At 36.4% G+C, this 12,112-nt stretch overlaps 1 protein-coding gene across 1 annotated transcript in view; it reads right to left on the bottom strand.

Moving 5' to 3' along the window:
• Positions 1–7,149: 7,149 nt before the first annotated feature.
• Positions 7,150–12,112, bottom strand: part of RAB11FIP2 (RAB11 family interacting protein 2) — a 41,152-nt gene continuing 36,189 nt past the window's right edge. The window contains exon 5 of the mRNA XM_012448046.2: positions 7,150–11,460. Within this exon, the coding sequence (XP_012303469.1) occupies positions 11,233–11,460 (228 nt within the window). The 3' untranslated portion in view covers positions 7,150–11,232. The remainder of the gene's footprint in view (positions 11,461–12,112) is intronic.

Here is a 12,112-nt window from a genome sequence, read left to right as displayed (position 1 = left end):
AAAGAGAAATATGGATGTGAAGATAATAAAGGTAGGAGTATATTCGCCATTTAGAGATGCACACTACCCATTTAATGCATCAATTTGTTCAACAGATAAGAACTAAGTGTAGGCCGGGTGTAGTGGTTCACGCCTGTACTCCCAGCACTTTGGAAGGCCCAGGCAGGCAAATCGCCTGAGATCAGGAGTTCGAGACCAGTCTGGCCAACATGGGGAAACCCTGTCTCTACTAAAAATACAAAAATTAGCTGGCATGGTTGTGGGCACCTGTAATCCCAGCTACCTGGGAGGCTGAGGCAGGAGAATTGCTTGAACCTGTGAGGTGGAGGTTGCAGTGAGCCTAGATAGCACCATTGCATTCCAGCCTGGGTGACAAGAGTGAGACTTTGTCTCAAAAAAAGAAGAAATAAGTGTAAAGACAACTGAAAGGCATTTAAAAAATGATTGGCCGGTCTGTGGGAATCAAGAGAGAAGAAATAATTAGTGGATAATAACTAATATTATAAAATCTGTAACACAGTTGTAAGAGTAAAGACAAAAGGTTGAAATAATATGCTAGTATCCTAATATGTATATACAACAGCTAATCAGAAATTAAGGTGTGGTTCACTGCTGTGGTCTTTTGATGGCTTTTAACAAGGGGATGTGCTATGGGAGCTTGAGGGACACCCACAAGTGGCATCGCTCTGCTATTGTGAGACCAGTAACAAAAACTAAAAAAGTAGACTATTTTTAATTTCAAGGGGGTCTGGTTTGGGCATCAAAACACCAGAGTTGAAAGCAGTTTGGGAAGCCACTGCTAAAGAGTGAATACTAGGATTAGGAACTATAATTGGCTAGACGTTCCCCCTTGGTCTGGAGGGAACCACATTTTGTTCCATGTATACACCACTCTGGTCCATTCTCACAGGAGGCATCATGACAGGCTACAGCTTATCAAGTGGTATAACCCTGGACAGCAAGCCTGCCAGGGGTGAGTGAGGCTCCTTAGAATCAGTCAGAGCTGAGAGGTGGATAAGTCTAAGACTCCAGGTGTCTATATACAGTTGACTAAGGAAACCTCAATTTTCTGTCTTCCAGAAGGTCCCTTGCTTTTGGGGTACCTGTGCATGATTTTAACCTCCTTTTGACCCTCCACCAAGTCAGACGAAAGAAATACATAGCCTCAGCCTCCAACAGGATTAAAAAGGACCTTTCAAGACCTAGGGTTCTGTAGCCCAATCACTGCACCGAGCTTAGTATTTCCAAGACTACAAATGAAACCTGATGCTCCCCTCAAACAGTTGCCTCCAAGGATGACCCCAGGACACCCAAGTCATCCCCTAATCACAGTCTCCCTCTTTGGCTTGCTTCACAAAATAGAATGCTTATTACGGCTCCCCTGTGACTGCTGCAGTTACTCTGCAATACCTTGTCCAACTTAATGAAGAGCTCTTAGAAGCACAATTCTAATTGGCATTAATTCCAATATTTTTATATAAAATCTGCTCACTTAAAGTTAAGATGACACCTTAATGCCATCTCAATACAGCAACTTGCCCAGAATAAGAAGAGAACTTCATTTTTGGATAGACTTACTGCTAGATTTCAGACTACATTTTTAAAAATTAAAATACATGGACTGTCTTCATCGCAAACTCTTCCTGAATATTTCATGTGTTTTGTGCTTTATTTGCTGTGCATATCTTCACAGTGTGCGTATTATTCAAATATTCCTAACAGATGGTTTCAAGTGCTACATATTACATGGCATTAAATGAATAGCTTGGTAAACAAATGAGTCAAGGATTAAAATATTTTACAGCTTATAATTCATGAAAGATGTTCAATAACAGTACATTAAAGAAAAAAATTCTTCAATGTAAACATAAAAACATTAAATGCAACTACTGGATCAGTCAACTGCTCATGACAAATGAATCATTTCTTTAAAAGAAGTGTCTGTCCTGTACAGTCTCTTATAACCTAAATTAATCTGAGGTTGACAATTAGTTTCCCAATGAACCAGACCTACTGTTTCCCTTCTCCACACAGCTCCCAGTTTTCTCTGCCATTTTCCCCCTCATTAATGCCTGCAACTAGGAAAGGAGATGAAACTTATAAATCAATTTGTTACTGTTTAGACGACTGGTAGCAACATTTTGTTGAGAGGTTGAAACCTCTCTCAACCTCAAATTGAGGATTCCAAATTAACTATGGTTTTAATATCTGTGCTTTCCAGTTTCCTAATATTAGGTTTGTATCATAGGCTACTCTAATGTTTGCCATTGAAGTTTTCATTGAGGGTTTCCATGATTAAAATAAACAACAAATAAACACAAAAACAAAGAAATCAAACCTAACAACTTTTGCCTTGTTAACTTTGAACTCATTTCATAGTGTCAATGTTCCAAACATTAGTCCACTGAGGAATAAAAAATACTCTCCCTATTGGATGTTCTCACCCTACCCTTATTTTAAATTATGTTACTTAATTGATGCATAATGATCTTTTCCTAATTGTTTAGGGTTTCTAATATTTCATGTAAGACCTAACAGGACTTTTCAATTTCATTCTAGATCTCTCTAGAAACAAAACCTCAATCCAGTTTTGACTGTGAAAAGAACATAAGATTTTTAATAAGCAAGTTATTTACTGGGAGGCCGAGGTTAGTGATCACTTGAGTTCAAGACCAGCCTGGCCAACATGGTTAAACCCTGCCTCTACTAAAAATACAAAAATTAGCCAGGCATGGTGGCACAGGCCTGTAATCCCTCCTACTTGGGTGGCTGAGGCATGAGAATCATCTGAACCCAGGAGGCAGGTGTTGCAGTGAGCTGAGATCGTGCCACTAGACTCCAGCCTGGCTGACAGAGCAAAACATCGTCTAAAAAAAAACATTAGAAAGTATGCATTAAATAAAACCTCTCATCTAAAGTCACAAATGGGCTTCATTTGTTATCTTGAAGTCCAGCACACAATTTCAGGCATATATTGAAAACCTGATTCTGTCATACTCCCTATGTGGCTGCATTCTTGATTTCCTTTTCTACATGAGTATCTTTTACCTCAGTTAAGGCCTCTGTGAGGTTGAGAAAGATGCCCACCTTAACCAAACTTTGCATAGTCAGGTCAGATCAATTGGAAGACTATTCTAGCAGTTTTAAATTAAGGCCCATTGTGTATTTTTTTCTTCTCAATCACAATACCAAATCTTATTGCACAAACAAAACATGTATCAATAATCAACAATATTTATCATGTATCTACTCTGCATAGCGCATTGTACTTATGAACATTCTACCTACATCAAGTTTCATCATACACGATGTTTTTCTTTAAAATATATTCACCAAAACACTTTTAAAAAATCAGTTTATAAACAAATTGGCAGGGAAAGTTACATTAGGCCAAAAAAAACCCCCAAAAAACAAAAAAAAACCCAAACAAAACAGTATTCTCCTAACCACATTAAGAGATTAAGAGAAATAAAGTGGAGAGGGTCCCTATCTCAGTGGTTCTCAAATCTGAATATGTATTAGCTCCACCTGGGGGGCTTGTTAAAATCACTTTTGGGTCCTCCTCTCAGTGTTTCTGATTCAGTAGGTCTGGGGTAGGGCCTGAGAATTTGTATTCTAACAAGTTCCCAGGTGATGCTGACACTGCTGCCCTGGGGATGACGCTTTGAGAGCCAGTGACAGAGCTGGGATCAAAAAGCATGACTGAATTTTAAATAGCCAATGTAAAGGTTAAACTAGGAAATCAATGGCCATTATGTTTTAATTGAAGTATGTATTTTATGCACTAAAAGTCACATGAGAATTTATTCACTATTACTAAAAACTGTCATACAATATATATGATTTGACCTTAACACAGCACAATATACGTGAAGTGATCTTTGGGACACTAGTAGTTTTTACATATTTTCTACCAAAAAGGCAAGATCATCGTAAGTAAGATATTGACAAGTCACAACTACCACAAAAGAGTATGTGACAGATCCCAGGGTAACACTTGAAAATGCTTTAAACATTAAAGCAGTGACTCTCAGACTGGACCTCAGGTTACCTGTACTGGTCTCTGAAAAGTAACTGCAGTCAGGTTCAGAGACAGGCATACTGGAGAAAGTCTTTTTGAAATTGCATTTTTAAAAATTGTGGTAATAACATTTAGCATGAGATCTACCCTCTTGACAAATTTTTAAGTGTCTAATACAGTATTGTTAACTATAGGCATAATGTTGTTCAGCAGATCTCTACAATTTACTTATGGTGCCAAGTGAAATTTATAACCATCGAATGGTTACTCTTTATTTCCTCCCTCAACACAACCCCCATCACCCCTGAGAAAATCTTGGGCTGTGGTTCTCAGTCTTACGTATCACACACACCCCACATATTCCTCAGCCAAGCCACTTTTTTATTAAACATAAAATCACTTGGGGAGAAAGTAAACAACAACCCTCCTCCAAACTGTTCTTACCATGATGATGATGACGATAACTGATGATACATCAGAAATACTGACTCACTAAGAAGAGATTGCAGGCTAGGTGTGGTGGCTCACACCTGTAATCCCAGCACTCTGGGAGGCCGAGGCAGATGGATCACTTGAGTAAGGAGTTTGAGACCAGCCTGGCCAATATGGTAAAATCCTGTCTCTACTAAAAATACAAAAATTAGCCAGTTGTGGTGGCAGGCGCCAGTAATCCCAGCTACTCAGGAGGCTGAGGCAGAAGAACCGCTTGAACCTGGGAGGTGGAGTTGCAGTTAGCCAAGACTGAGCCACTGCACTCCAGCCTGGGCGACAAGAGCAAAACTCTGTCTCAAAAAAAAAAAAAAAGAGAGAGATTGCAAACTGGTGGCCCTTGAATTTTTTTGGTTAAAAAGAAAATGAGTTAGTGTCAATATTTGGAAATCATGTCATATAATCTGTTTTATTTTCAGTTTCTCTAGAAAAACCAGTTTAGCAATCTTGGACTTAGATTCATTTCTGAATGGCCACAATGAGCTGGAGCTGAACAGCTGTTGCTCCCTTTTAGTGCAAAAAAAAATGAGCTCTCCAGATTGCCACTGTCCTAGGTAATCTCATTTTTGAGATGAGTCTTGCTCTGTCGCCCAGGCTGGAGCGCAATGGCCCAATCTTGGCTCACTGCAACATCCGCCTGCTGGGTTCAAGCGATTTCCCTGCCTCAGCCTCCTGAGTAGCTGGGATTACAAGCACGTGTCACCATGCCCAACTAATTTCTGTATTTTCAGTCGAGATGGGGTTTCACCATGTTAGCTAGGCTAGTCTCGAACTCCTGACCTCAAGTGATGCGACCACCTCAGTCTCTCAAAGTGCTGGGATTCCAGGCGTGAGCCACTGCACCCAGTCAATCCCTATTCTTTTATGTTCCACCCGCCTATTATCCACTGTACCTACCTGGCTCTGTAAATGTTTGAGTTTGCAATTCCTGCAGTAAGTGTTACAGTACAAATGAGAAAGTTTGCTGGGAACTGCACATAACCCCCAGTCCCACTCTTAACACACTTTCCTGTCATTTGCCAGAGCATAGCAGAATGTAACACTATAAGAACAATAATCTTTATTCTAATTTTTTAAAAAAATCACATGCAAACTTTGGTACTGTTAGTGACCAATCATACTATAGCTTACATTTTACCACAATACACTGTAATTGAAAACCTCTGACAGAGAAACTTGATTTTGTGCTTCCTAGCATAAATTTGGCTTTTTGGTATGCCTAACAAATGATGAAACCATTGAACATTTAAGAATCAAATTTCAGAGTGTGAGGACTATAAGATCAAAATTAAGCACTTTTAGTTCATGTAATTATAGGTACATAAATACAGAATTAAATATTGCTTATAAGTATAAAAGTATGAAGCTGTGGTATCATGTAAAATTATTTGAGGAAAAACGTCAAATGTTGGGAATTTAGGTCACAAGCCCTACATAAAAAATAGCTACCTTAACAGACTCATAATAGCTCTCTACTTCCAAATTATTTACCCCAAATATTTTTGTCTCCACAGAGTAAGGAAAAAGAAACGTGTATGCTGTGGGTAGGTAGAAAGAAGAATCCAAAGACATGCTGAGAGAAATAAAGGGGCAGGTTAAACGGGCCCTCCAGAAGGGACTACAATTCCAGAACAGAAAGGTATTCTGGCCTGCTGAGAAATCCTTTGTGCCAAATATGTATGATTTATGTCTAAAACTACATATGTTTCACGTCCCATAATCTAGAATACAACTACCTAATACACTGCTATAAAAATGTACCCATACATTGGATGGAGAGGGGTGCACTTACACTGCTGTGCTGAGGGGACTGGAAGTGGTGACTGATTAATGACTTCTGGTACGAGCTGGAGGACAAGAAGTGGTGAGAAACGCTATTGGGTTTACCAACCCTATTCTACTTTCTTGAGTACCACAAGGGGTTTTCTTACATTTCCTCTGGAAGCTTGTGCATTCTCTAATTTACAGGGTTGTGAGAAATAAAGCATAAATAGAAAGTGCTAGACATAGACCTTAGCCTATATATAAATACTCAAATATCATTTCTTTTTCTTTTTTTTTTTTTTGAGACGGAGTTTTGCTCTTGTTACCAAGGCTGGACTGCAATGGCGCAATCTTGGCTCACCGCAACCTCCGTCTCCTGTGTTCAAGCAATTCTCCTGCCTCAGTCTCCCGAGTAGCTGGGACTACAGGTGTGTGCCACCATGCCCAGGTAAATTTTGTATTTTTAGTAGAGACAGGGTTTCACCATGTTGACCAGGATGGTCTCGATCTCTTGACCTCGTGATCTACCCATCTCAGCCTCCCAAAGTGCTGGGATTATAGGCATGAGTCACCGCACCCTGCCTCAAATATCATTTCTACGAAATTGCAAGCTCCATCCCTATGAGGGGATGTATTATATGTAGAGGGCATCCACATATTTGTTGAAGAATGTTCACTTACACTTAAAAACTACTCTTTTGAATGACTTTTCAGAACTATTTTCATAGTAAAATAAGTTTGCAGGTCTTACAGAATATGTGCTACAATAAACCACATAAGAGGCATCCTAGATAATTATTAAAAGACAAGGAGGACTCATATATAAATCCATTATGGTAACACTGTTGTATCTGTAATAAATGTTGACAACTGAATTAAGTTTAAGCACTTTAATCAACTATAAGTCAATAATCATATATTATATAAAAATTCTGATTCATGCATCAGATTACATAAATTATACAATTGTCACATTATACAATGCTTACATACTTCTGAGTTTGTACCTGCAAAAATGTATACAAGTTATGAAAGCATTTACTTAAGAAGGTAAGTGTCAAACTCTTCAGTTATAAATAATGCTTATATCATTCAAATACCTGCTATATATGCATTTCTAGATCTGCAGCATTTTTTTGTACCTCAAAACACAAACCATCTGGAAGCTTCGAAAGTTAACAGGCCCACATGTATCGTTTATTAGACTTCAACTCCACTGTGAGAATGCATTTTTTGATGGAGAAAATAAATGGAATAAAATACCAACACTAGTTAAATGCTTGAAGAGCTTCTACACCTCTTATTAAATATATCAGAAAATGCTTCATATGCAGATTAATTATCAATTGCATATTAAATACTTCCAATGATTGCATCTGGATTATTAAAGTTCTACATCTGTGTAAATGGGGGCTTTCCATGTGTGCTGACAGACCCTTCCATCTACCATGATGGCTCAGCAGTACTGTGATCCTTTCCCTTACTTCAAAGAGACCAAGTGAATGAGCATGCATCATACTTCACTTACATATACACACAAGTGACACCTACCACCTATAAGACATAAGAGCGTGATGACTGTAAGATCAAAAAAGTTTCAGCTTGATTTACAAATCCAAGGTAGATCACTTTTTCTGAAAAGCTACAGCGAAAAATAAAAGCTCTACTGTAACAATTACTGTAGATATATTAGACAACAGTTTTTATTTTTGCTTTTTTTAGATTCTCTTTGTTGAAGAATAATAAGTACCCTTACGGGGATGGTAGGCAGGAATGTGTAGTGGTGAGGGAGTTGGTGGAGGAGTGACATGAAGAAAGCAAGTCTGTCACTAATGAGCTTAGTTTTACTTAGGTTTCCATTCATGAAACACTTTTAAATACAAGGCAACATTTTCACAGCTGGAAAATTACAACTAAATCTTGATTTACCGCCAAAAGCAATAGATGTAGTTATGTATAATCTACGGATAATACTACATTCATGGGACGATGGCAAAACTAAGCTCAATGCAGAACATAGCAGCAAAAAGTAATACTTAAATATTTTTCATGAATGGGTTACATGTTATGTTATATACAATTCTAAGATATGACCCTGGTATTCAATAAATGAAACTTGAAGCATCAGTGGTAGGAAAGTACGTTCAATATTTTTAAAGTTGAATTTTGGAACTGGTTATAAAATAATACTGCTTTAAAAATAATAGCAGAAATGGTTTAATTACGTAACAGAAGTATGTTAGCTTAAGATAGGCTTGAGATAAATATCACTTCTGTGATTTAAAAAAATCTTCTTGGTGGTAGAAGTGTTTTGGGGCATGCGTTCTCTTAACCATAAAAGTAAAATCTATCTATAATCTAGTATGCTGTGCATTATTTAATGAGCATATATATTTAATTTCCATTTGTAAGCAACTAACGAAATATATCATTAAAATACTTAGAGTTACATTTTGGAAAAATAAACTAAGGTGACCTTTTTGGCCTCTTTTTCTACAATGCTAGAAACTAAAACTACTCTGCTCTTCTTCCCAAACACAGAAAACACTGGTATGTTTACTTGGGAACTTGTTTTTAGTTTATTATGCAGTAAGTTTACTCTAGGTAATGAGTGAAAATTCATAAACATTAGAACAGCAAATTTTCAGGCAGTGATGAATGTATTAACAGATCCAGTTTTAAATATAGTACTTGTCTGAGATTTAAAGATAAAAATTTTGATTGAGTTATAACCAAATCACTCATGTATGAATAAACCTAAACCTTAATAGGTTTTATGTAGGAAAAAAAATCACTCCTTAAAAATCAATGTCTTCATTAAAAAGAATAGTAGTACTTGAACCATACTTTTAAATGAACTCTATTTATGTAAAACACAACCCGAGTAAAAAACTGACATCTTGGTTCACTCTATAAACAGCAAACTTGGCCAAAGCATATTATTATAGTGTCTGCAGATAATGTCATAATACTAAAAACATAGATTTTGGCATTTTAAAGAGTGTATGAAAAAGACTCAATAATACTACCAGAAAAAACAAATGCTGAGAATTCGTAACATTTAGCTAATTAAAAGTGGCACCATGTTAAAAAAATAATAACTACCAAGACCTCAAATGAGAAAGACAATTCTATACCAGCTTTTGAGGTTTATGACACAATTTTAAGTGAATAAAAAATTGGTAAAAGCAATTTTTCCTTTTCTATTTCTTAAAGCATTTAATTTTTATGAAAAAATTCATAATTTCAAAATGCATGTTCTTACAGTAAAACTGAAATGCAGAAGATACAAATAACAAGGGGTTTTAGTTTATGAATATGAGCTTGGTCAGGTATTTGCTGATTCCAAAAACTAAAATAAGCAAAAAAAAAAAAAAAAAAAAAACCCAAAACAATTATATCTGCATCTTATTTAACTTTCAATGGAGTCTTAACAGAGATAAGTATTAGAAAAAATGCAATTCATGGAAGGATTGGGGAATATATAAGTCTCCATATGGAGACGAATTTTTCATTTTAAATTTAGAAAGACACAGATACTCTCAATGTTTTATAGTATTTAAGACGTTTAAGGCTGAAAAATAAGCAGAAGATTAGCAATATTTTTATAACATTGCTTTTTAACTTAAATTTCAGAAAAATTTTGTACAAATCATATAAAAATTATCCATGGAAGAAATCAACATTTTGGGGAAGCAGGCTTTAAAATAAAACGTAAGTTTGTAATAAATCAATTCTTAAAGGGTGGATGTGGAGTAACACATAATGTCACGCTAGTAAAGGTCTGTTCTAAAAACTCACTCTTCCTTTAGTAAGTCTTATTTTGGTTCAAGACCCAAAAGCAACCATCTGCTCTATTATTTATGTAACCTGAAACCAAGCCTAATTCTTCATTCCTAGAATCTGCCCACTGCTTTGGGTTATCAGACACCAGATAATCACATACTTCCCACAATTATTATCAGATATAACTTTATAATATTTGCTTTGCTAGTGATTTAAAGGCATGCAGAATTTCAACAAAACTAACAATATTAGCTTATATTCTGCTTATACCTTAAACAAACTCAAATGTTAAGATAGTTAATTCAAAGAAATTCATGCTGTTGTGAAGTTAATGAAATCTCCTAAAATTTGTCATTCTTCAAAAAAGAACTTGAGATCATTACTTTTGGGAAAAGAGAAAAACTTTGTTGCTAGAATGATACATAGCAGCTCACTTTGAAACCAAGGTCCATGTAGTCAAGAGTGATTTGAAGCAGCTTCTCTATAACAAACCACGACAGTAGGAATGATGACTTGTCTTGCATTGATAGAGCACACACATTTTCAGATTAAGAAATTGGTAGCCTAACTTTAGAGGCAATCAGTTGTTTCTAAGTGTTCTAAAAACACATGTATATATGAGGTATATGCCTATATTTTATATACAAGATACATGAATATTCACGTACCTATGTGTATATAAAAAAAAACTTTTTTCAGTAGTGTTTATAATGAGCAGTATTCCTGAAGCTAAATATTTCTACAAATTGATTTCTGAGAAACCAGCCAAGTATCAATTCTGCTTTATGAAAAATCTATTCCTGAGGAACAACTCATGTACTTTTGAAGACATTTCTGGGCCTATGGCAGATTAATGGGTCAGTACCAGCACCTGAGTGAGTCCTAAGGAACCACTTATTCATTGAGAATCTGGCCCATTTTCGCTTTAAAAGTTTTAACTATTTAGCTTGCTTCAAAGGTCACTCTTGATAATTCCTGCTAATATTTACAGGTGAAACTATTTTTCAAAATGAAGGAGACTATGTAATGAAACATGATAGTGTAGTCTCTTTCCATTAACAAGTCCTTCCTTTTCCTTCCTTCCCTCCTTCCTTCCTTCCTTTCTTCCTTTCTTCCTTCCTTCCTTCCTTCTCTCTCTTTGTCCAATTATAAATACAATATAATTGGCTTTATTAACTGTCAGAGAATTTGCCAGCTTTCCTGGATGGTTCATATGGCACTCTGAGAATACTGGGTGTTTCTTCCATTACCCTTACAAGGAGGTTGTCGATGTAGTCCTCAAGTTCCCGGATGTGGGTGTCTTTCCTCCTAAGGAGTTCTTTGTGTTTCACCAGCTCCTGCAGAACCTCTTCATAGGTCAGACTACGATACCCTGCAGTGGCATCAAAGGGATTGCTGTCCTGGAACAAGATAAAGACTGTCATTTTCGTAGATATATCATCTGGGACAAACATTAAGAATTCTCTAGAACTTTGACTTTTTGTTTTTCAAACCCTGATGAAGATTTTCGCTAGCCTTGCTTAGAGTGAATGAGACAGTTCACAAAAAGGCTAGCCAGTCCTGAGGCAAGAACTAGGGCAGGTGCACCAAAGTTTTGGCTATAACTAAATCTTAAAGCTCTTTTTAACATTGTGGGCAATTTCTTAATATCTGAGACTGGTTATATCATTTAAGATTAAGAGATGAAATGTTCTATAATAAATACAACTAAAATAGATAAAAACTAAAGATCTCTAAAAGTTAACTCAGAGGAACTATAAGAAGCAACTGAAAATGATACACGTGGACATGTGTCCTTATGCAGCTGCTTCCCTTGAACTGTGATTTAATGTGAAGTTCTTAGTGAAGACGGAAACAGCAAAAATATTTTCCAATTTGCTACGAAAATGGAAGCACTTGGAATTAAATCAAAGAGTACCCTTAGAAGAAGTCCCATGGGAGTAACTTCTGTTATAATTTAGAAACAGGCAGAATTTTTCCTCCCCTGAGTAACTGGGTCTAGTTCTTTCTCCTAGTAATAATATCTTCTTTCTCTTTTTGACCCTGGTTATC

This window comes from Aotus nancymaae, unplaced genomic scaffold (assembly GCF_030222135.1).
Source record: "Aotus nancymaae isolate 86718 unplaced genomic scaffold, 86718_ANA_hifiasm-v0.15.2.pri h1tg000010l, whole genome shotgun sequence".
Taxonomy (NCBI): domain Eukaryota; kingdom Metazoa; phylum Chordata; class Mammalia; order Primates; family Aotidae; genus Aotus; species Aotus nancymaae.
This window is presented reverse-complemented; position numbering and strand designations above follow the sequence as displayed.